The sequence below is a fragment of the Hemiscyllium ocellatum genome, chromosome 7 (assembly GCF_020745735.1).
Source record: "Hemiscyllium ocellatum isolate sHemOce1 chromosome 7, sHemOce1.pat.X.cur, whole genome shotgun sequence".
Lineage (NCBI taxonomy): Eukaryota > Metazoa > Chordata > Chondrichthyes > Orectolobiformes > Hemiscylliidae > Hemiscyllium > Hemiscyllium ocellatum.
The window spans coordinates 87,135,779-87,162,546 of record NC_083407.1 but is presented as its reverse complement, the minus strand read 5'-3'; the positions used below and the strand labels follow the sequence as shown (position 1 = coordinate 87,162,546).

At 41.1% G+C, this 26,768-nt stretch overlaps 1 protein-coding gene across 1 annotated transcript in view; it reads right to left on the bottom strand.

Moving 5' to 3' along the window:
* The window catches only part of kcnh3 (potassium voltage-gated channel, subfamily H (eag-related), member 3), a 703,578-nt gene that overhangs the window by 208,435 nt on the left and 468,375 nt on the right, over positions 1–26,768 (bottom strand). The window contains exons 7-8 of the mRNA XM_060828128.1: positions 5,640–5,797; positions 1,669–1,876 (exon numbers count right to left, since the gene is read on the bottom strand). Of these exons, the coding sequence (XP_060684111.1) occupies positions 1,669–1,876; positions 5,640–5,797 (366 nt within the window). The remainder of the gene's footprint in view (positions 1–1,668; positions 1,877–5,639; positions 5,798–26,768) is intronic.

The window sequence follows — 26,768 nt, the reverse complement described above, 5'->3', positions numbered from 1 at the left end:
TTTCACTGTACTTAGGTACATGCAACAAGAAATAAATCAAATCATTAAACATTCCCACTGAATAATTGGCATTGAATAGGCCAGGACTCCCTGAATGTGTTCCCACTATGACCCAATTTCAAGGCCTGAAAATTACTGTGAGCCCTCAGTAAGAAATTTGGAAGCCAAAAGTTGGGTGAGAAACATGGAGTACAACTGTTCGAGGTGGAGCACAACTGTTATAATTTAGTCTTTGCTCCCCAGGGCATTCATTGCTGCAAGAGATCTAAATTCTCAGTAGGCAACCCCATCAACTTTGGAAAGCTATATCTATGGTTCAGTTTGAGGCATTCTTGCCTTAGTGTGGGAATGGCTGTGAATTCAGGTTTCACCATTACAGATACTCAAGCACAAAAATGTGGACCGACACTCCAGTGCAGAATCAAGGGAGGGCTGCACTGCTGGAGCGATGTCTTTTGGTTAGTCATTAAACCGAGGCTCCGTCTATCATCTCAGATGGAGGTAAAAGATTCCACGATGCTGTCTCAAAGAAGAGCAGGAGAGTGGAACACTGTCCTGGTTGATTTGTCTCTAAATCAAATTCCTCGAAAAAACCAGATTATTTGGTGATTATCACCTTACAGATTATGAAAGATTGCTATATATCCATCATTACAATGTATCCAACATTGTACCGTGCCAACATTTAAAACTTGAAGCTCGTTATGGTCCTAAAGTTGTGAAAGGCATAATATAAATACAAGTTTTTATTGTGTACTCCGAAAGTGAACATTGAACCAATGATTCTGGTTGGTGAGCTAGTGATTAGATTAGATTAGATTACTTACAGTGTGGAAACAGGCCCTTCAGCCCAACAAGTCCACACCGACCCTCCGAAGCGCAACCCACCCAGGTCCATTCTGCTACATTTATCACTTCATCTAACACTATGGGCAATTTTTTTTTAGCATGGCCAATCCACCCTAACCTGCACATCTTTGGACTGTGGGAGGAAACTGGAGCACCCAGAGGAAATATCACAGTTGAGGGCAAATACAAGTTTAAAGGTCACTCACATTACTTTGATGACATGTAACAATAAGTATTCCTGATCAGGCTTGCTAATTTAAAAAAAGCTCTGACTTTCTTCTTGGTACTCTTAAAACAGACCTTGATTTGGATGAAATTTAATTCAAGGTTTTTATTGGAGGACAACTTGCAGCAGAGAAGCTCTTTAAAACTGTATTAAAAAACAGCAGGTTCACAGCACCTTTCTGTATCATTACTGTTCAACCAGCTTCCTTTTAGAATTTTCATCAAACAAATGTCTTTATCCCAATTGAATTCAGAGCCTGTGAACGTATTGCTTCCTGTGTACTGTCAAGTGACATTAAAAAAGGAATATTGTAAATGTTTGCAATGAAAATAGGCAATACAATGCCATATGGTGTGTTGGCAGATTATTGTGCAATTTTTATGGGGTGGAAATTAAGGGCTGCCTTTCACTGTTCTTGAATAAAACAACCCCAGCAAATATAAATTACAAAAGACCTGAACAAGCGGATATCACTGCCATCTCTTCCTGCCTCAAGTGATATTTTACCTGTGAAAAACTATCCCTTTTCTGCTGTGCAGATTCAGAAACCTTATTACATTTTGATAACTCCGATAAAAAGTAGTGTCACTTACCAATTTCCCAGGTGGAAAGGTCATTGGCTTCAATTTCCTTCTGTCCAATAAAGTACCAGATACAGGCCATCCAATGTGCTATCAGGGCAAACATGGACATGAGCAGTGTAAGGACCACAGCACTGTACTGTGAGTAGCGGTCCAGTTTCTGAAGCAGTCGTAGCAGACGTAGTAAGCGCACAGTTTTCAGTAGATGAACGCCAAAATACTGTGGAAATTAAAGAATTCCATTACAAAAATGCTTTTTCAACTTACAGAAGGCTTATTGCTTTGCCAAGAATGCTACTTCCAGTTTATTGCTGATTATCAGTCGCAGAATACGTGCCAATACATCGTGCAGTAATAGAGTTGCAGACAATTATTCCTCAGTGTCACTGCATTCAGGGAAGATCACAGCAGTGGGTTTCGGATGTTTTGTGCTCATCCTCAAACGTTGTTACCTCAAGACAGAGTCGACTCTCCAAAGAAAACCAGGTTATCTATTGTATTTAGGTATGTAGCTTAACAACTGAAATAAGATGATGGAAAAAGGAAGTCGGACAGGATGTCAGAAGTGTGACTGACTCAGAGGGCCCCCTGCAATCCCTTAGGCACTTGAGGTATGGATATCTCAATTTGGAAACCAATGCTCTAAAGCTATTGCGGGATGTTACAGAAAACTGTCATCTATAAATGACAGATATTTGCTCAATTTATCAATCTAAATTTATGTGTAAACTAAAGCTGTATTATTTTGGAACAAGAGTGTTTTAAAACTAACTTTGAGCACAAATTTGGACGCAGGCTTCATAGAGGCACAAAGCACAGAAAGAGACTCTTTGGTCCAACTCATCTGCACCAACCAGATATTCCAATCTGACCCAGTCCCACTTGTCAGCATTTGGCCCATATCCCTCTACACCCTTTCTATTCATTTACCCATACAGATGCCTTTTTAATTGATGTAGTGTAGCATTGACATAGTGCAGCCTTGTGTGAAGTGTGGTTGATGAATTAGATATTAAACCCTATAGCCTCCTCGGTTTCCTTTTCAAAATCAGTGGCACTATCCAAAGAGGAACAAGAGAATTTCAGGAAAAAAAAATAGATTTTTCGTTGCAAGGAGCTTTATGAAATATATTGTTCCGTGACTTGCCAATATTCTGTTGTGACTTGGCAAAACTTTACATGAAGCAAAGAATTCTCAGAAACAATTAGAGGTGGGCAACAAAAGCTTGCTTGCCAGAGACTGCAGCCTCCTTATAGCTCATGAAAATAATTATATACCTCTTTTACTTCATTTGATGATTTCTTTTGACCTTGTTTCATCTCATGGTCTTCAGTCAATAATATGATCACCTTGTCACTGGAACTATTTGAGCTGTTTTATTTGACCTTGAAACTTCATTAAATGATCTAGTTCCTGGAGTTTACTCTGGGCAATTAAATCTGATCAACAATTGAAGAGGAAGTGGAAAAGATAGCGATGATATACACAAACTATATAATTAGTCAAATTTGAAAACTAATTAGCCTCTTCAAAAGTCCATTGGCTAACCAATTAATGACTGGAAATGGAAGATGAAAATTCCCTTACAACAGCGCAGACAAAGGCAATTCATGTTCTGGGAGTACTCCTGTAATTTCAGTTCTGGAAATATTACCGTGTTTCAGAGAGATGCTGCTGCTGCCTGCCACAACAGGGAGTCCATCATAAGTGGTAATTTCTTTCCATCTCAAATGCAAAATTGCTTCAGTGTTTTAAAATCCACCAAATTAAAGGCACTATCAGTCTCACTTGGTTGTGAAGTAGTTTAGCAAAAAAAAAATTATATTCTCAGCACTGTATTGTACTCTCAAGAAAAATGTGTAGGTTGTAAGTCCATGAAGTAACTCCAAACATTTTGGTATTGAAATAAAGCACTTAACTAGATCCAGCTGGCATTCACTTATTGAGGCTTTATTTAAGCATGTATATATTAAAATGTTAAATGGTATTTCCTAGTATTTGTGTGCTTAGAAGGCCTTGCCAGAGTTGGACTCCAGCACAAATCATTGGACCAAACTATCCAACAGTACACTACGAAAACAAAATCTTGCAACCACAAATATAATTTACAAAAGCATAGTCTTGACAGGACAGTTTGAAAGGTAGCAGTGCTTGGAATCAGTGACTCTATGCTTGATTTGAGGGTAGTTCAGTGGGTTGTTTCAAAAATAATTAAGAACTAGTAACATAAAAGGCCCAGATTCATCCACAAATGCAGACTTTTCTTGTGCCATAAATATTTTCAACCATCCAATGCTGATTGAGGAATCAAAATCCTGGAGGGACCAGGCAGAATAGACAGAGAGAAACTGTTCCCATTGGAATTGAGAACAAGAGAACATATTGAAGGTTATTCACAAAAGGAGGAGATAAAGAAGACATAAAGATAACATCTAAACGATTGAGTGGTCAAGATTTGGAAATGCACTGCTCTAAAGTGTAGTTAAGGCAGATTCAAATTCAGAAAGGGAATTGGATCACTGTCTGAAAAGGAACCCAAACTCAGGATTGGTTGTGAGCAAGAACCTGACATGAACAAAGTGTTACAAATTCAGTTTTCATTATCCTTTTTTGTTTAGTTATATAATCATATGGTAGCTAGTTTTTGGAAACTACAGAAAAGTTGCTTAGACTAATTCTTCCCAGTTTCTGTCCACTGGGATTCATATTCCTCTGTAGATGATTAAAAAACACATCCAAAGCGTACTTACTGTGAGTGAAAGCAACACCAAATTATACGTTGCTGCATCAGTCAAAGCAGGCAGATAACACAAGGCAAGTAAATACTACAATGGATACCTCAGCTGGGAACAAGATGGTTTACTTCCAAAATCCATCATCTTAATTTCTGGCCCTCTGTGAGACAATAAGAAATTGGGAGGATGTACCCACTGCAGATTCTAATCTGTATCCAGTTGTAGCCTCGTTCTGTTTGCTGGCAATCTTTGCAGGATCTTTGCAGGATGAAATATTACTTTCCTCACCTAAGAAGGCCAATACACAGGTTACTGATCTGTTATTGGACAAACTTTGTCAATGCTCCCAGTCAGAGAGGAGACCAATGGCCCACAATCAACTCAGCTTCAATTTACATTATCTCCTTGTACCCTCTTCTCCTATCAAATCTCCAATCTATTGCTGTACTCTGTTAGTTTTGAGATTTTGAAAGTGAGAAAGGCATTAACAAACTGGCTTGCACCTTTTCCACGTCTAACCCAACCTCAGACTCCAAACACTCCTCCATTGCCACTTCCTATGCCAAGTCAGCCAGTTCAAAAATGAAGAAGAGACTCTTCATTCAATTAGTGTATATTCAATTTCTTGGCGTCTCATTGATTAGTCAAACTAGAAAAGAACATGTCTGTCTGACGTCATGCATGCCAAGTGGAAAATCAAAGTTGTGAACTGATTTCTATTACCTAAGGGGCTTGGGGAGGAACTTTCCAGATCCTTTTCTACATTCCTTAATGTTTTCAGTTTTTCCTATTTTTTTTGCCACTTCCAGGAGTCTCAGGAGAATGGGGGTATAGTAAATGTCTCATCACAAGGTTCTATGCACCGTGAGTGTGGGCTAGGCTTGGTGGGTCAAATGGTTCTTTCTTGCCTGTCATTTCTGTGTTTCCAATATCATTTGCTGTGTTGCCAAAGGGCTCGCTGCATGTTTCATAAGCAGGTGGCAGTATCTACATGGTGAAGGGAAGGAAATGTGGAAAGTTTTTTTTTAAAACACATGAACTAAATCAATCCACTTCTCTCAATGCTGATTCAAGCTGATGGCAGAATCTGTCTTATTCTGGGCTGCTAAAATTAGTTTCCAAACTTAAAGCAAATAGACATAAGATACATAGCTTTAAAGAGCATGAAGCAGTGCTGTTTGTTCATTTGTTTGCATTGTAATCTGTAACTTTACACAGCGCAATATTTCCTAAGCAGATAGACTCACCACATTGATATTGAATGCGTAGAGAAGGTCAAAGGGAAGTGCAGCTATAAGATCCACGAAGAACCAGGTAGTTGCATAGTGCACACAGATTGAGCGAGGATCATAGACAACTTGTCCCGACTTACTGACATATGTTGTCCGAAAATTCAGCATGATGTCTAGAAAATAAAAATAATCATGAAAGCAATTATTTCAAAATACTCACTCAACGGTAATGGCACATTATTTAGAAAAGGATAGAGCACAAATGATTTTAAAAAGCAAAGAAATGGGAAATAAATAGTTGTGTGTGAGGATTTGACTCTGTATTAAATATTATTCCTGGACAAATAAATGTAGAATTAAAATTTAATGGAAAATACTTTGGACTTCTGATACTTGAAATATCCAACCTTGGGAAGCTTCCTTTCTTGGAAGTCGGGAGGTGTGATAAAATCAATTTTTATTGTTTATAATTTGGTTACGTAAGCTAGCAATCTGAAAATCGTAAGATCCAAGGACAGAATGTTCCAAAACATTGTTACATCTGACTGTTACAAAGCATTAGCTATATTCAATACATCCTAGGAACTAGCGGTTGGCAAGATTTCAATTGGTTACTCAGAACAGTTCAAGGGTTACTGACCAGCATGTTTTGCTCTGTGGAAGATGGGGGAATCTCCAATGAGGAGACTGAGAAATTTGTAATTAGGAGCAGGGAGAAGAGACTCCTATCCTGAAAAGATTTTGCTGTAGTAAGTTCTGAGCCATTGGAATTCAGCAGCACCTCATGACTTCAAGGGTATATGCTCAATTGGGGTTAGGTATCAGAAAAAGCCCTGGGAGATATTGGGTCTCAGAAGAAGCCAATAACATTTCAGTATGGCTCACAGAGAGGGTGAAAGAAGCACAGAGGTACTATTTACTTTGACCAGTGGAACAAGCTTGGAGCTTTGAGGAATGCAGGGGCAGTAGTGACTTGGTGACGTTAGCTGTCGGTGATGAGCTGGAGTTATGTAAATGAGTAAGTGCTGTACTGTAGCTAGGGTGGTATCGTCCCAAGGAAGGAGGCTGACCAACCAGCCATGAGCAGCCCCTGATTGAATTCTTCTCGAGAAGAATTTAAGGCCAGATTGTCAAAAGTGAAATTTGTAATGCCTTATCAAGTTTTAATGTGATTTGATCAGATTCTGTTTGCACACTGATGATACCCTGCCATTATTTCCTGACATCTCTACTGGCTCAGTGTTACCAGATTGCTGATGAAGGGCTTTTGCCTGAAACGTCGATTTTCCTGGTCCTCAGATGCTGCCTGACCTGCTGTGCTTTTCCAGCACCACTCCAGTGAGACCTTGTTCGACATCCAGTGCTCTATGTAATTTGCAGTATGAGTGAATAAAAGTCATGTGACACATTGGAATTGTGTTCTGTAGATGCAAAGAACAGTATTAAGATCCATCGGAACTGTGGGTTGTAAGTGTAGGTGAAAGAGATTTAGTAATTTCAAACTCTACACAACAGAGATTGAAATGATTGAATCCATAACCCAAGTTTGGATGTGAACTGTGAAGTCAGAAAGTGATTTTCCAACTATGAGCTGGATAATGAGCCTTGCCCACTGGTCTTGCTTCATGTTAATTTCAGCATTGGCTTTACACTATCTCGCAACCATAAAATAGTTGGAAGACTGTTTTCAATATACAGGTCAAGCAGCACAAGTCAGAAGATAACTCCAAGTGCATTACTTTCATCAGATTTTGCAGTTCACCGTAACAACAACAAATTGGAATAAGATAGCATTTTTAATAAGGATAAAACATCCCAAGACACTTCACAGAAGTGCCATCTAAAGAATTTGATATTGAGATACAAAAAAAGAGTTGTTAAGACAGGTGAAAAAAAAGCTTGGTCAAAGAAATAACTTATAAGGAAGATTTTGAAGGGCAAAGAATGAATAAAGGTGGAAAGGTTCAGGAAGGAAATTCTAAGCTCAGCTTCTAGGGCTTCGAATTTAAAGAGCACAGAGCGCTTGGAAGTTCTAGAGTTGGAGGAGGGTACAGGGATAGCGATGGAAGAGACTATGGAGAGATTTGAAATGAGGGTGAAACTTTAAAACTAAAGTGTTGCCAGACTATAATCCCTTCCTGATGAAGGGCTTTTGCATGAAATGTTGATTTTCCTGGTCCTCGGATGCTGCCTGACCTGCTGTGCTTTTTTAAGCACCACTCTAATCTAGACTATGATCAAATGTACTCAGTGAGCACATGGGTACTGAGCAAATGGGACTTGGTGAAAATTAGCATAAAGCAATGGAACAGTCATTGGAATAGTTATGGGAACAAAGAAATAGCAGAGGAGTTAAACAAATATTTTGTCTCATTCATTATGGTGGAAGATACCTTGAACATCCCATTAATTCAAAAGAATGCAAGGGAGGAATTAAGTACCATTATCATCACTAGAGAAGTAGTATTAGACAAAAAAAAACAAAGCTAAAGACCCCTAGTCCTGATTAATTGAATCTGAGAAGGATTCCAAAAGTAGTAACTAAGAAATAGTGGATGCATTTGTTCTTCTTCTCAAAAAATCTTAGGATTCTGGAGAAATACCAGAGGATTGGGAATTACTATAGTGATACCCCTATTCAAAAATGGAGAGCGACAGAAAGCAGGTAGTTATAGGCTGATTAACCTAACATTTACAGTTCAAAAAGTATCAAAATCAATTATTAAGGAAGCAATAGCTGAATATTTGGAAAATCATAATCTAATCAAGCAGATTCAACATAGACTCATGACAGGGAAATTGTGTGTTGACTAATTTAGAGTTTTTCAAGAAAATGTCAACTAGACTGGATAGAGGGGGAATCAGTATTTGACAAAGGTATCTCAAAAAGGTCAAATAATAAGAACAGCCCATGGTGTTTGTGTTGTACATTGGCATGGACAGAAAATTGACTAATGGGCTGGAAAAAGTGAGTGGGGGTCAAGGGATTTTTCTTTCGGTTGATGACCTATAAGCAGTGTGGTTCAGCAGGATAAGTGCAACTGTTTACAATATTGGAAGAAGGAAGTGAGTATACTGTAGCTAAATTTGCCGACACCACAAAAAAGGTGGAATGGTAAGTTGTCAAAGTGATACAGACAATTTACAAAGAGATATTGATAGGTTAAGTAAATGGGTAGAAAGTTGGAAAATGGTTTAGATTATGAGAAAATATGAAGTTGTTCATTTTAGAATGGAGAACAAATAAACAGAGTATTACCTAAATAGTGAAAAATTGAAAAAGGCTGCAACACAAAGGGACTTGGGTACTTGTGTATGAAATGCAGAAAGCTAGCACAGAGCTGCAGCAGGTAATCAGGAAGGTCTATGGAATACTCCAAGGGGATTGGAGTATAAGGTTAGGAAAGTCTTACTGCAACTGTACAAGGTGCTGGCAAGATAACATCTGGAGTACTATGATCGGTTTTGGTCTTCTTTTAAAGAAAAGGCATCATTTCATTGGAGGTAGTTCATAGAAGATTCACTCAGATGAAACCTGACATGGAGAGATTGTCTGTTGAGCTAAGATTAAACAGGGACTCTACTCATTGGAGTAGAAGGATGAGAGGTGATGCCATTGAAATAATAGGATTCTTGAGGGACTCGATAGGGTCGATGCTGAGAGGATGTTTCCCTCATGACAGAGTCTAGGACCCGAGAGCATAGTCTCAGAATAAAGTATATCAGAAAGGTCAGGAAAGTGGATATGAGGAATGTCAGATCGGCCATAACCCTGTTGACTGGCAGAGCAGGGTCAAGGCACTGAATAGCCTATCCCCTGTTCCTATTTCTTACGTTCTTATGAAACTATGGATGAACTCAAATTGTAGGACGGATGGGACGCTGACCATTAGAGCATTAAAGTAATCAGGTTTACAGATAACAAAGGCTTGAGTGAGAGATTCAGAAACAGATGAGCTGAGAGAGGAGCTGAAATGGGCAATGTTACAGAGCTGGATTGTGGTGCTGGAAGAGCACAGCAGTTCAGGCAGCATCCAAGGAGCAGCGAAATCGACATTTCGGGCAAAAGCCCTTCGAAGCTCTCCTATCACCTGATGAAGGAGCGTCGCTCCGAAGGGCTTTTGCTCGAAACGTCGATTTCACTGCTCCTTGGATGCTGCCTGAACTGCTGTGCTCTTCCAGCACCACTAATCCAGAATCTGGTCTCCAGCATCTGCAGTCATTGTTTTTACCTCTACAATGTTACAGAGCTGGATGGAATTGGAAGTTTAAATCAGAATCAAATAAGATGAACAATGAGTCAAGCTGATTTTATACTTTTGAATGATGTCGTCAAGGGCCAGCCTGCAGGTGAGATAAAGGAGGGACCCTGGCATAGATCCCTAGGGGCAAACCCGAGGTAACAGTGGGAGTGGGAAAAGCAACAACTATTGAAAGTGGTTCTCTAGCCATGGGTGGACGGGGATAAGTTGTAGGCAGTCGCATTTAACTGTGTAACAGAGGTGAGGGTTTGTAGGAGGCTTGTAGTGTGTCAGTTGGAGAAAGGTCAAGAAGCCAGAGGATGGACACATTACCACAGTTCTAATTATTACAGAAGTCATTGATTAGAGGCACTTCAGTGCTGTGGCTGGAGTGGAAACTTGTTCAGAAGGATACAAACACAGGGATGCGTTTAGAAGACAATGCCCTGGTCAAGGGCTTAGGAGAGAAGAGGGGGTGTGCGGATGAATGATAGTTTGCAAAAGCAGAAAGATTATGATTGGGTTTCTTTAGTTAATAACAATAAAATTAATGAACGTTTCAGTTCACATTCAAATATTCATATACCAAAATTTAAACTAGGCAGAAATTCCAATCTTTGTGATTATTTTTCATCAGCATTATATTAAGAGAAAGTAGCTGGAGATGTGAAAGGGTCATTGACACTATGGTTCACTGCATGATAGATTAATGAGGAGCAGCACTACTTAACCTGTCATCTAATTAGAACAGAGCATCATATTTACTTTGGCCCTGTTAACAAAGTTTAGATAAAGGATGAACAACCACTGACTGATACAGCACAGCATTTAGTCCTCTCCTGAGCAATGCATGCACTGAAGCAAAGCAAGAAGGACAAGAATGTCTCATGATGCTCTTAAGCTTGAACGTGGAGTAGAAATGTCATGTTTTGTAATCCATTCTGATAAGAACAGCTGAAAATCCAAATGTACAAAAGAAACTTGATGATTTGAATTAAGATGTTTGAATCTTATTTAAAAAGTTATCTAAACATTCTAGACAGGGCCAAAGTAAATATGAATCACTGTTTCAATAAAGAACAAAACTGACTGTTCAGAGTTGACTGGAATTGGTTCTTGTTCTACTGCAAAGTATTATTTGGGGAGTCTCTTGTAAGTGGTTAAGGTTTCTCCATTGATAAGTTTTATCATAGTCTTCAAATTGATGGTAAATTTCACAAAGTATAAGTAAATAAATAATACAAATAAATAATTAAAACTCATGAAGGATGGCAAGACAGGTGACATGTCAAGGCTACGATATGTGTGAGCTCCTGGATACCATTGTGATTCAAGGCAACTATGTCTGCGGTAAGTGTTCCTCAGGGTAGTGTCTGAGGCCAAGCATCTTCAGTTGGTTCATTGATGATATTGCCCCCATCATAAGATCAGACGTGGGGATGTTCACTGAAAGTTGCTCAATGTTCAGCACCATTCACGACTGCTCAGATACTGAAGCAGTCTATGCTCAAATGCAGAAAGACCTGGACAATATCCAGGTTTGAGCTGACAAGCAGCAAGTAACATTCAGACCACACAAGGGCCAATAACCACATCCAACAACTGAATATCTAAACTTCTCCCCTTGGTCATTCAATGGCATTACTGTAATTGAATTGTCTATTATCAACAAACTGGGGGTTATAATTGACCAGAAACTGAACTGGACCAACCATGTAAATAGTATGACTACAAAGCAGGTCAGAGGCCAGGAATCCTACAGCAACTGACTCACCACCTAATTCCCCAACTCCTGAACACCAACTACAAGCCACAAGCCAGGTGTGTGATGGAAAATTCTCCCCTTGCCCGGATGAGTGCAACTCTAACAATATTCAAGAAGCCCGACACCATCAAGGGCAAAGTAATTCACTTGATTGGCACCACATCATCTACAAACATTCACTCCCGCTACCATCAACACTCAGTAGTAGCAGTGTGTACTATCTATAAGATGCATTACAGAAATTCACTAACGCTCCTTAGATAGCAGACTCCAACCCAACAACTACCACCATCTAGCGGTCAAGAACAGCAGGTATGTGGGAACACTGCCACCTCCAAATTCTCCTCCAAATCACTCACTATCCTGACTTTGAAATATATTGCCATTCTTTCAATATCACTAGATCAAAAACTTGTAACTCCTTCCCTAATGGCTTGCTCATGAAATGTACCACAATGTTATCACCTTCTCAAATGTTAATGTGGATGTTTTGCTTCAGTTATACAGGATATTGGTGAGATCATTACTCAGATACTGAGTGCTGTTTTGCTATTCCCATTTAGGAGGAAGTAAATATATTGGGGGATGATTTAAAGGAGTTTACTACACTGATACCTGGATAGAATGGGGTGTCTTATGAGGAAAGGTTAGACAGGTATGTGCTTGTTCCCAATGGATTGTAGAAGAGCGATTAGTGACTTGATTGTATTGCACATCAGTCACAGAATCATAGAGATGTACAGCATAGAAACAGACCCTTCAGTCCAACCCTTCCATGCTGAACAGATATCCCAACCCAATCAATCCCACCTGCCAGCAACATGCCCATATCCCTCCAAAACCCTTCGATTCATATACCCATCTTAGATGTTGCAATTGTACCAGCCTCTACCACTTCCTCTGGCAGCTCCTTCCATACCCGTACCACTCTCTGTGTGAAAATGTTGCCCGTAGGTCTCTTTTATATCTATCCCCTCTCACCTTAAACTTATGCTCTCTAGTTCTGGACTCCCCGACCCCAGGGAATAGACTTTGCCCATTTACCCTGTCCATGCCCCTCATAATTTTGTAAACCTCTATAAGGTTACCCCTCAGCCTCCAACACTGCAGGGAAAATAGCCCCAGCCTGTTCAGCCTCTCCCTTTTGCTCAAATCCTCCAACCCTGACAACATCCTTGTAAATCTTTTCTGAACCCTTTCAAGTTTCACAACATCTTTACAATAGGAACGAGACCAGAATTGCACGCAATATTCCAACAGTGGCCTAACCATTGTCCTGTACAGCTGCAACATGACCTCCCAACTCCTGTACTCAATACTCTAACAAATAAAAGAAAGCATATCAAACACCTTCTTCACTATCCTATCTACCTGCAACTCCACTTTTAAGGAGCTATGAACCTGCACTCCAAGGTCTCTTTGTTCAGCAACACTCCCTAGGACCTTACCATTAAGTGTATAAGTCCTGCTAAGATTTGCTTTCCCAAAATGCAGCACCTCTCATTTATCTGAATTAAACTTCATCTGCCACTTCTTAGCCCATTGGCCCATCTGGTCCAGATCCTGTTGTAGTCTGAGGTAACCCTCTTCACTGTCCACTACACCTCCAACTGGTGTCATCTGCAAATTACTAACTGTACCTCTTATGCTCGCATCCAAATCATTTATGTAAATGACAAAACGTAGAGGACTCAGCACCGATCCTTGTGGCACTCCACTGGTCACAGGCCTCCAGTCTGAAAAACAACCTTCCATCACCACCCTCTGTCTTCTACCTTTGAGCCAGTTCTGTATCCAAATGGCTAGTTCTCCCTGTATTCCGTGAGATCTAACCTTGCTAATCAGTCTCCCATCAGTAACGTTGTCGAACGCCTTACTGAAGTCCACATAGATCACAACTGCTCTGCCCTCATCAATCCTCTTTGTTACTTCCTCAAAAAACACAATCAAATTTATGAGACATGATTTCCCATGCACAAAGCCATGTTGACTATCCCTAATCAGTCCTTGCCTTTCCAAATACATGTACATCCTGTCCCTCAGGATTCCCTCCAACAACTTGCCCACCATCGACGTCAGGCTCACTGGTCTATAGTTCCCTGGCTTGTCCTGAGCACCCTTCTTAAACAGTAGCACCATGTTAGCCAACCTCCAGTCTTCCAACCTCACCTGTGACTATCGATGATATAAATATCTCAGTAAGAAGCCCAGCAATCACTTCTCTAGCTTCCCACAGAGTTCTAGCATACACCTGATCAGGTCCTAGGGATTTATCCACTTTTATGTGTTTCAAGACATCCAGCACTTCCTCCTCTGTAATCTGGACATGCAAGATGTCACCATCTATTTCCCTACAGTCTATATCTTCCATATCCTTTTCCACAATAAATACTGATGCAAAATAATCATTTAGTATCTCCCCCATTTTCTGCAGCTCCACACAAAGGCCACCTTGCTGATCTTTGAGGGGCTCTATTCTCTCCCTAGTTACCCTTTTGTCCTTAATGAATTTGTAAAAACCCTTTGGATTTTCCTTAATTCTATTTGCCAAAGCTATCTCATGTCCCCCTTTTGCCCTCCTGATTTCCCTCTGAAGTATACTCCCTACTTCCTTTATACTCTTCTAAAGATTGACTCAATCTATCCTGTCTATACCTTACATATGCTTCCTTCTTTTTCTTAACCAAACCCTCAATTTCTTTAGTCATCCAGCATTCCCTATACCTATCAGCCTTTCCTTTCACCCTAACAGGAATAGGGAAGAGTGGTGGTTAGCACTGTTGCCTCACAGCAGCAGGAACCCGGCTTTGATTCCACCCTTGATCGACTGACTGTGTGTTGTTTGCACTTTTTCCGCGTGTCTATGTTTGGGTTTCCTCCGGATGCTTCGGTTTCTTCCCATAGTCCAAAAATGTACAAGTTAGGTGGATTTGCCATGCTACAGTGTCTCAAGGTATGCAGATTTGGTGGGTTAGCCATGGAAATTATAGGGTTACAAGGTTAGCTTGCAGAATTTGGATTAATCCTGGATGGATCTGGGTGGGATGCTCTTCAGAGGATCATTGTGGACTTGATGGACTGAATGGCCTGCTTCCACACTGTATGGATTCTATGATTCTATGACTCAATACTTTATGATCTAAGACCTTAAGGTCATAAGACTTTGAATGGTATTGGCAAAATTGATGTGGATAGAATGTTTTCTCTTATGGTAAACGGCACTGTTTCAAAATCAGGTTTGGCCTTTTGGGACAGAGAAGTGGAGACTTTTGTTTCTCTGAGGGTTGTACGAAGGTGAGATCATTAAATATTTTTAACACTGATGTTGACCTTGCCTTCTTAGATGCTGAGAGAAAACAGGGAGAGAGAGAATAACTCTTCCTGTTACAAATCCATCATTCTTCTCTCTGCTCTGTCAAGACCAGTTGCCTGAAATATAGTTAATTTGTGTATTCCCGTGTCTGACTTGTTTGTTTTTCTAAGTTAGATAATCGACAGGTGAGTTTTCATCCCAACATGTGGAATTTCCAGAAAGGTGTAAATCTAGTAGGAGGTGACTAGTCCGTGATTCTGATGGCATATGTTTCAATTCTGACTGGTTCCTGTTTACTGATGACTCATGAAACTTGGCTTTACCTGGCTTAATTGCTCACTATAGTCATCTTAAGTCAGTGTTCTTCAGTTTTTAAAACTGCCTTAGTCCATTCAATTTTCCTGGTATTAAAATCAGTTTATGCAACTTGAAACTGATGGTGCATATTTTATCACTGCTCTAACACAGAATACATAGCAGTAGCTAACAAATGGATACCTGGCAGCATCTTCTAAACCTGTGATCTCTACTACCTGGAATAAAAAGGGCAGCAGATATATAGCACAACCACACCACCTGCATGTTCCCTCAAACCACACACTCTGCAACTCTCTGGCCATTGCTCACTGGGTCTGAATTTTAGAATTCTCTTCCAAACACCACAAAGACTGCAGCAGCCAACTGCCATTTTACCAAGGACAACTAAAGATATACAGCAAATAACACTACAAAAAATGAATTCTAAAAGCAGATAAATAATTTATTATACCCAGTTGTTTGAAAGGGCACCGTTCCTTGGTTTAGGAAACTCTTTTTTAACTCTCAGTGGAAGCTGTGAAGCGAGGGTTTAAAAATTCAATCACAGAAACCATGTGGTTGTCAAGGAACAGAAGGGAATGAACATCTGCTCTGGATGTTATAAGGGACTACAAAGAGACTATGCTTTTAGTTGGACTTGATTCTGACTGAATCAGTGATTGTATGTTCTTTATTTTTATAACAGCACAAATGCAGAATTTGGATTAATTATATCAAGCAACTCTCATCAATCATTAAAACATCATTCATAATTATATATTTGATGGAAATATGAAATACCAAGAGAAAATTCTCAAGTCAGGCAGCATACGAGGGAAAGAAACAGGACAAAAGCATCTGGTCGAAGATCTTTCATCAAAACTGGAAAATCCTTGAACTCACCCACATCCCAACCCTACTTTTCCCCTGGCTCTGTATTTAGATACAAAATGTCAAATGTCACACTTATCCCAATTGTGATGGAAGGTGAAATCCTTAAAAGGAAATGTTTACTTTTTTTGTCTTTTTCTCTTTCTCTTTACCCAATTTCATTTCTCTCTCGGCACCTGATGTGACTGTAATTCACCCACTCCAGTTCCTTCTCTGCTGTTCCTCCATTTCTGTCTCAATCCTTAAAAGTTATTGATTAAAAAGATATATTTTTGATGCTATTATTAATTTGTTATTCACTACTGACATTGTTATCGGCACACATATCCAATAAGTAAAGATGCAACAAATTAAATTGAAGGGTATAGGAAAAACTTTCTTCAAAAACATGCTTCAAGATCATCCATTTCAACAACATATCTAGTGTTTTCCTAATTTCAATAGGCCATAACCTGCTGCAGGAGTGAATTTTCTAGTCTGCCCTTCTTTAATTAGTCCATTGGATGTGAGTGTAACTGAGTAGGCCAGAGTTTGTTGTCAACCCCAACTGTTCTTGAGAAGCTGGTGGTGAGCCACTTTCTTTGCTGCAGTCAATGTGGCTTAAGGACACACACAGTAACTGTCATGAAGGAAGTTCCAAGATTTTAACCCAGCAACACTGGAGTACCGATGAAGTTTCAAATCAGGATGGTGTACGGCTTGGAATGGAACTTGCAGGAATTTATGTCATTGTGTGCATGTTCCCTTGTGGTTCTAGATTGTGGGAGATGCTGTTGAAATGAGCTTAGGGGAGTAGCTGCAGTGCATCCTGTAGATTGTGCAGACAAAGTGCAGCAGTGATGGAAGGAATATACATTTACATTGGTGGATGTTGAACAGATCAAACAGGCTGGTTTGCCTGGATGGTGTTGAGCTTCTTTGTTTCAACAAAAGCACTTATTCAAGTCATTAAGGATAATCAAAGATATGGATCTAAAGCAATCAAAATTAGATCTCTTGACAGGAACTATGTAATTTCCACTAAGCTGTCTCTTTGGAAATAATGTGGTACCAGAGGAAAGGTTCCTGATAAAAAGAATGGCTGGAGCCCAAATAACTGAAACAAACCACACACATCATTTAAGTATTTCCCAATCCTACGGCTCATTATATTGTCATATTTAACGAAAGTGCTCTTTAAAGTCATAGTCACTTTTGCATGGTACTAGCAAATTATACACTTGGGTACGAGTGAGCCCAGCAAAACAGGATTGTGAGGCAGCAGTATAGTTATTGCTTCCTGAAGTAATTCATTTGTCTTTGCTACGGTTGATAGAGATATTTTGATCAGGCATCTTCCTGGTTTAAAAACAGAAAGAACAGCGAATGCTGGAAATCAGAAACAAAAACAGAAATTGCTGCGAAGGCTCAGCAGATCTGGCAGTATCTGTGGAGAGAAAGCAGAGTTAACGTTTCAGGTCCAGTGACCCTTTGTCAGAACTGATGGTAGCTAGGAAAATGATGGTTCTTATGCAGAGGTAGAATGGGGGAAGGGGTAAGGAATAAATGATAAGTGAAAATAGAGCCCAAAGACAGAGAAGAACACACTGTAAGTAATCTAATCTAAAATAACGGTTGGACAAGATTGAATAATGATCAGATTAGGAGGATGAATAGCTATTAATGGGGTCTGTTAGAGGCTTCCAGTGGGTTATATGTAATAGCAGATGGTGTGATAATAAGGTTTGGTGGTTTGCTTCCTGATTTACTTTGTTTAATCTTCTTGCTTTACTTTGAAAAATCCTTTGATCTTTAGTATCAATTTGATTACATAGATTAGCAGCAGAGGACATCCCATGAGTTCACTGCATTCTCACTCCTATACTTAGCTGGAAGGTAATAGATTATGCATCTAAATCGTGGAAAAGGATTTGAACTCTGAATTTATTAATCACAGCCCGCCTCCAATACTGTCGAGCAAGTACTTGTCCCACTCATGCCATCCTCTCTGCTGCCCTATGGTTTGGAATATTGTGAACATAATCTCTCAGCCTTGTTTCAGTGGAGCTGAACAGAGCACAGATTTCAGGTGGCCGAAATCTTCATAAGGGAATCTTAACTGTGGAGCCAAGAAAAGCTCAATTTCTCGGAAACACTGCAATCAATTTAATTCTAGGAGAATGGCTGAGTAAAGAAAAAAATTAACAAACTTCAACCCTGGTGTCAAAACTGAGTTTGAACCACAAATAAAAGACAATCTTGCAAGCATGTTTTTATAATGCAGTTTCCCACAAGGTTTGCTGCACATGTTGTGGTTACCACATGGCATTCTTCAGTTTTACTACAGAGACTGATTACAAGAGTGCACTGCATTTTTTTTGTTCCTTCTTGTTCCAATTGGGCTGATTTTTTTTTACCATGTTACCTGAATACTGACAGGCCATGAGTAGCTTGTCTTAATAAAGACCAACCTTTCATTTTTGTCTGTGTACATGGTGGGTGCTGACAGGCATTGATTCTGAGCCCATGGACACTTCACAAACAATCAAAGCAGATCATTGAACTGAGCTAAGGAATGGGAATTCTGAATGAATTCTTCCAAGCAATGGAAAGAACACTAAAATTAACAACACTCTAGCACGTGCTATATCCCTACAACCTAGTGACTGAAGTTGAACTCTCTCTGAATGACTCTGCTTCTCTTTGGTGCCTTTACTCACTGAACCACAGGAGCGGTGAGGGTAGGAGGCTAATGCAGACTCTGATGATACCATGAGTGCAAATGTTTTTTGCTTGTTTACGTTCTTTCCCAAATCCTACAGGGCTCTCTATTTTAAAGATGAAAAATACTTTGAGGCAGGTTTCTTTTTTGTTTGTTGAAATATTAAATAATAAACCAGATACTGTACATACAGCCACTCACGTTTGAGTGTTAATGACTGTAACAGATTGTGACTGAGTATCCAAACAAGCTTAGCGATGGACAGTCATGCCGTGAGATTTCGATGTGGAAACATTGTGCCAATCAATTATATGAAGACAGTTTGGTTGAACTTCTAGTAATAAAGTGCATGCTTCTGCAGTCTGAGAAAGCATGTATGGTTTACAAAGATCTTTGTCAGATCTTAGCTTACATGCTCAGTGTGCAGTAAAGTTAGCATTGATGGGCTGTCTCCTTTGTTCATCTGATGTTTATAGTGGTGCTCTAGCTAGCTCACCCAGATAGCTTTAAAGAAGCTATTAACCTATTTTCTACCTGTGGACAAGTACTTTGGTTTTGACTGCAATTATCCTGAGTATCACATCTCGCCAAATAGCTGATGCCTTTTGTTGAGAGCAAAATAAGGGACAATATCACTTTTCCATGCTTTACAAAAATGATCTCTAAAACGGTTGTAAAAATTGAGTTGATCATTTCTGTCCTGCTTCTGTTACTGTCTCTTTCTGCTACACAAAACTTAAATGCCATCATTTAATAATTAGTATGTCCTTTTTCCTGTCCACTGCATTCAGCAAACTCTTACAGGTGAACCAAATCTAGATCATGAGTTTACCATGAACACAACAGGGAAATAGGTTCATAAAAAGTAGGTCATGCTTAACTAATCTACTGGACTTCTATGAAGACATTATGAACATAGTGGACAATGGGGACCCAGTGGATGTGATGTATCTAGATTTCCAAAAGGTATTTGACAAAATGCCGCACAAAAGGCTGCTGCATAAGATGAAAATACAAGGATTTACAGGCAATGTGTTAACATGGATAGAGGATTAGTTAACCAACAGGAAGCAAAGAATGGAGATAAATGAGTGCTTTTCTGGTTGGCGATTGGTGACTAGTGGTGTACTTCAGGGATCAGTGTTGTGATCAAAATTATTCACAATTTGCATAGACAATTTGGAGTTGGGGACCACGAATAGTGTGTCAAAATTTGCGGATGGCACTAAGATGAAGGGTAGACCAAAGACTGTGAAACTTTGCAGATGAATATAGATACTTCAAGTGAGTAGGCAAAAGTCTGGCAGATGGAATATAATGTTAATAAATGTGAAGTCATCTGTTTGGTAGAAATAACAGTAAAAAGGACTACTTTTAAATGGTAAAACATTTCTGCTTACTGCTGTGCAGAGGGACCTGGGTGTCCTTGTACATGAAACACAGAAGGTTGGTCTGCAGGTGCAATAGTTAATTAAGAAGACAAATGGAATTTCGTACTTCATTGCTCAAGGGATTGAATTTAAAAGTAGGGAGGTTATGTTGCAGCTGTATAGAGTGCTGGTGAGGCCATACTTGGAGTACTATGTGCAGTGTTGGTCTCCTTACTTGAGAAAGGATGTACTGGCACTAGAGGGGGTGCAGAGGAGGTTCACTAGATTGATTCTGGAGTTGAGTGGGTTGGCTTATGTGGTGAGACTAAGTAAACTGGGATAATATTCATTGGAATTTTGAAGAATGAGGGGCGATATTATAGAAATATATAAAATTTTGAAGAGAATAGATAAGGTAGAAGTAGAGAGGATGTTTCCACTGGTGGGTGAAACTAAGACAAGAGGGCATGGCCTCAAAATTAGGGGGAGCAGATTTAGGATTGAATTGAGGAGGAACTTCTTCACCCAGAGGGTTGTGAATCTATGGAATTCCCTGCCCAGTGAAGTGATTGAGACTTCCTCATTGAATTTTTAAAAGCTAAGATGGATAGATTTTTGAACAGTTAAGGAATTAAAAGAATATCGTGAGAGGGCAGGTAAGTGGAGCTAAGGTCATGAAAAGATTAGCCATGATCTTATTGAATGGCAGAGCAGACTGAAAGGGCCAGATGGCCTACCCTGCTCCAAGTTCTTATGTTTTTATGTAAATATCATGAGATTGGCTCAGCTTGGGTTTTGGGCAGCCTGGTCATCATTCCAAGGTCTTACTGCTTTAGCACCATGGTCAGAGGATTGTCTCAATATAGCCCTATGATAGTGATAGAAAAGATATTTGTGCCTGCATTCCACATTGTGTTAATTGGTCCACTGTGGGAAGTTCCCAAATGCAAACCTCATGAAGAGGTGAAATAAATAATAAATGTATCCACTAGCCCCCTCCCCTCTTTTCCCTGACTCTCTCTCACCTTTGATGACCTGCATTGCCCTCAATGGACTTTATATGTAAATTAATCAATTGGAAACATGGGTGATTTATTGGTCATGGTTAATAGATGAAAAAAAGCTACGAGTGATTTGGTGATTGAAAAACCATTCTGTTGTAAAAGTATTTCAGGATATAAATAAAAGATGGAAAATAAAAAGTACCAGGAATCCTCATGATGTAATGATACTGTCCCTACTTCAGAGCCAAGAAGCTTGGGTTCAAGTCCCACCTGCTCCGGGGATGTGTAAAAACATCTCTTAACATGCTGATTAGAAAATGTATAAATGAAAGATATAGTGAGTGATTAGAAGGAAATCACATGGAAGGAAATGGAAATAGAAATAAGCATTTGAAGACAAAAAAGAACACCCTAAAACGAGAGTTGATGCAGTCGGGGAGGGGGGGGGGGGAACCTTAAATGACCAAGTATTGTGAAGCAAATGAATTAATTCCAATAGTGTCATAGTAAGTTAATTCCTGTCACTGGTACAAAGACAGGGTATCATTACTTTCTTCAGCATTATGAAACTTGGTAATAATTTAGTATTCAATTTAGTTCTCATAAATTATGCTTTTTAGTTCAAAAACTGACATTTGAATCTACTGACTGGAAACTCCAAATTTATCTTTTTTTTAAAAAAAGAAACAACGAAATCTGGATTCGAGGGACTTGGCCTGACAGTGAAAGATGGCTGCACGATTTAGACCAATTCAGGTTCCCATTGGGATGGAATGCAAAAAAGCACCAAAGACAATGACCTCTGGAGACAATGAAATAACATCTTCTATTCCATTAGCTCAACATCCATTTAACTGGATGGAGACAAATAATTTAAGCCCTGGCTGAGAGATGTTCCCAGACATGATTTAATCGGGCTACAAATGGAATCCGCTGGTCATGACATTATTTGGCATAACATGAGCTGGAGAGAGGGTTATGAGATAACATGACCTTTTGGTGTTGTAAGCACTTGCTTTTTTTGCAGAACAAGGCAAGCAGCTGAGAAAAGCCTAAGAGTATGAATCTTTCTCTCTCTCTCTCCCCGACCCTCTCCCTACCTATCATGTGCTTGTGAAACCTGTCTGCTGATAATGAATTTGTCAGGATCTACAGATGTAGCTTTTTGAAAGAATTCATACAGTCATACAGTCATAGAGGTGAACAGTATAGAAACAGACCCTTCGGTCCAACTCGTCCATGCCGCCCAGATATTCCAACCCAATCTAGTCCCACCTGTCAGCACCCGGCCCATATGCCTCCAAACCTTTCCTATTCATATACCCATCGTGATGCCTTTTAAATGTTACAATTGTACTAGCCTCTACCACTTCCTCTGGCAGCTCATTCCATACACGTACCACCCTCTGCATGAAAAAGTTGCCCCTTCAGTCTCTTTTATATCTTTCCCCTCTCACCCTAAAACTATGCCCTCTAGTTCTGGACTCCCCCACGCCAGGGAAAAGACTTTGTTGATTTATCCTATCCATGCCCCTCATGATTTTATAAACCTCTACAAGGTCACCCCCTCAACCTTCCAATGCTCCAGGGAAAACTGCCCTAGCCTCTCCCTATAGCTCAAATCCTCCAACCCTGGCAACATCCTTATAAATTCTTTCTGAACCCTTTCACGTTTCACAATAACTTTCCAATAGGAAGGAGACTAGAATTGCATGTAATATTCCAAAAGTGGCTGAACCAATGTCCTGTACAGCTGCAACATGGCCTCCCGACTCCTGTACTCAATATTCTGACCAAGAAAGGAAAATATACCAAACGCCTTCTTCACTATCCTATCTACCTGTGACTCCACATTCAAGAAGCTATGAACCTGCACTCCAAGGTCTCTTTGTTCAGCAACACTCCCCAGGACCTTACCATTAAGTGTATAAGTCCTGCTAAGATTTGCTTTCCCAAAATGCTACACAAAGCATTTATCCAAATTAAACTCCATCTGCCACTTCTCAGCCCATTGGCCAATCTGATCAAGATCCCGTTGTAATCTGAGGTAACCTCCTTCGCTGTCCACTACACTTCCAATTTTGGAGTCATCTGCAAACTCACTAACTATACGTCTTATGTTCACATCCAAATCATTTACATAAATGATGAAAAGTAGTGGACCCAGCACCAATCCTTGTGGCGCTCCATTGGTCACAGGCCTCCAGTCTGAAAAACAATCCTCCACCACCACCCTCTGTCTTCTACCTTTGAGCCAGTTCTGTATCCAAATGGCTAGTTCTGCCTGTCGAACACCTTACTGAAGTCCATACAGATCACATCCACCTGACTCTGCCCTCATCAATCCTCTTTGTACTTCTTCAGAAAACTCAATCAAGTTTGTGAGACATGATTTCCCAAGCACAAAGCCATGTTGACTACCCCTAATCAGTCCTGCCTTGATGCTGGAAGCATTACAACCACCAAGTAAAAGTGGGAGTTCTGCCAAGGTCAGCCTGAACGCAGACAACCACGAGAAACTGCATATCACTTTAATTCGACTGGAGTCTAAACTGCTTAAAAGTACCTTCCTCACTCAAATCTATTTGTGTTTGTGTGTGTCTGAGAGAGAGAGAGAGAGAGAGAGAGAAAGAGAGAGAGAGAGAGAGACTGAATGAGAATTCTGAGTGTAGAGTTGTGAAGGGCAGAGCATATTATATTATGTAACTTATGCAGGGCCAAGTACAATAAAAGTTATCCACTTTTATTTTCTAAACATACGGGAAACTTGTTTGATTCTGACTTTTATTACTATAAATAGCAAATACTTACTAATTAGCAGGTATAGGCTAATTATAAACAAAATAAACTTTTTTGTTTGACAAAGAGAAGGTAAAGAGATTTGTATTTGGACATTCAGAGCAAATCTCGAGAGTTCCAGGTTTTCATTTTTACTGAGGAATTGTTTGCAAGGTACATTTTTCTGCTCAAAAAGCATGCACCAAGATGATTCCGAGGACTTTATACATGTTTTCCTGGTGATTATAGTATGTCTGCCTTTCTTTGTGAGATTGTTCAGAATTACTGTAAAGTCAAGTGAAAACATTCTCCAAATGTATCACTTTCCAAGCCTCAAAATATTGTCTGCAACTTGTGTGGGGCATCGAAGGCATCTTATTTATCAAAAGTACATAGCGTAATAGAAGTTCAAAGAATGTGAATCGGTATGATCTTTTATCCCTCAGTACTTCATAAGAAATGAATTATTTTGAAGTGCAGTCAATGTTGCCAAGTAGGTGAAGACAGCTGAAAATGTGTTGCTGGTTAAAGCACAGCAGGTCAGGCAGCATCCAAGGAACAGGAAATTTGACGTTTCAGGCCAGAGCCCTTCATCAGGAATGAGGAGAGGGTGCCAGGCAGGCTAAGATAAAAGGTAGGGAGGAGGGACTTGGGGGAGGGGCGATGGGGATGTGATAGGTGGAAGGAGGTCAAGGTGAGGGTGATAGGCCGGAGTGGGGTGGGGGCGGAGAGGTCAGGAAGAAGATTGCAGGTTAGGAGGGTGGTGCTGAGTTCAAGGGAATCGACTGAGACAAGGTGGGGGGAGGGGAAATGAGGAAATTGGAGAAATCTGAGTTCATCCCTTGTGGCTGGAGGGTTCCCAGGCGGAAGATGAGGCGCTCTTCCTCCAACCGTCGTGTTGTTATGTTCTGGCGATGGAGGAGTCCAAGGACCTGCATGTCTTCGGTGGAGTGGGAGGGAGAGTTAAAGTGTTGAACCACGGGGTGGTTGGGTTGGTTGGTCCGGGCGTCCCAGAGGTGTTCCCTGAAGCGTTCCGCAAGTAGGTGGCCTGTCTCCCCAATATAGAGGAGGCCACATCGGGTGTAGCAGATGCAATAGATGATGTGTGTGGAGGTGCAGGTAATTTGTGGCGGATATGGAAGGATCCCTAGGGGCCTTGGAGAGAGGTAAGGGAGGAGGTGTGGGCGAACAAGTTTTGCATTTCCTGCGGTTGCAGGGGAAGGTGCCGGGAGTGGAGGTTGGGTTGGTGGGGGGGTGTGGACCTGACGAGGGAGTCACGAAGGGAGTGGTCTTTGCGGAACGCTGATAGGGGAGGGGAGGGAAATATATCCCTGGTGGTGGGGTCCATTTGGAGTTGGCGGAAATGACAGCGGATGATACGCTGTATATGGAGGTTGGTGGGGTGGTAGGTGAGAACCAGTGGGGTTCTGTCTTTGTGGCGGTTGGAGGGGCAGGGCTCAAGGGCGGAGGAGCGGGAAGTGGAGGAGATGCGGTGGAGGGCATCGTCGATCACGTCTGGGGGGAATCTGCGGTCCTTGAAGAAGGAGGCCATCTGGGCTGTACGGTATTGGAACTGGTCCTCCTGGGAGCAGATGCGGCGGAGACAAAGGAATTGGGAATATGGGATGGAGTTTTTACAGGGGGCAGGGTGGGAGGAGGTGTAGTCCAGGTAGCTGTGGGAGTCAGTCGGTTTATAGTAGATGTCTGTGATGAGTCGGTCGCCCGAGATAGAAATGGAAAGGTCTAGGAAGCGGAGGGAGGAGTCTGAGACAGTCCAGGTGAATTTGAGGTCGGGATGGAAGGTGTTGGTAAAGTGGATGAACTGTTCGACCTCCTCGTGGGAACACGAGGCAGCGCTGATACAGTCATCGATGTAGCGGAGGAAAAGGTGTGGGGTGGTGCCTGTGTAGTTGCGGAAGATGGACTGTTCCACATATCCTACAAAGAGACAGGCATAGCTGGGGCCCATGCGGGTGCCCATGGCAACTCCTTTAGTTTGGAGGAAGTGGGAGGATTGGAAAGAGAAGTTATTCAGGGTGAGGACCAGTTCAGTCAGTCGAAGGAGGGTGTCAGTGGAAGGGTACTGGTTGGTGCGGCGGGAAAGGAAGAAGCGGAGGGCTCTGAGTCCTTCGTGATGGGGGATGGAGGTGTACAGGGACTGGATGTCCATCGTGAAGATAAGATGTTGGGGACCGGGGAAGCGAAAATCATGGAGGAGGCGGAGGGCGTGGGTGGTGTCCCGAACGTAGGTGGGGAGTTCCTGGACTAAAGGGGACAGAACCGTGTCGAGGTACACGGAGATGAGTTCGGTGGGGCAGGAGCAGGCTGAGACAACTTCTCTTTTCAATCCTCCCACTTCCTCCAAACTAAAGGAGTTGCCATGGGCACCCGCATGGGCCCCAGCTATGCCTGTCTCTTTGTAGGATATGTGGAACAGTCCATCTTCCGCAACTACACTGGCACCACCCCCCACCTTTTCCTCCGCTACATCGATGACTGTATCGGCGCTGCCTTGTGCTCCCACGAGGAGGTCGAACAGTTCATCAACTTTACCAACACCTTCCATCCCGACCTCAAATTCACCTGGACTGTCTCAGATTCCTCCCTCCCCTTCCTAGACCTTTCCATTTCTATCTCGGGCGACCGACTCAACACAGACATCTACTATAAAGCGACTGACTCCCACAGCTACCTGGACTACACCTCCTCCCACCCTGCCCCCTGTAAAAACTCCATCCCATATTCCCAATTCCTTCGTCTCCGCCGCATCTGCTCCCAGGAGGA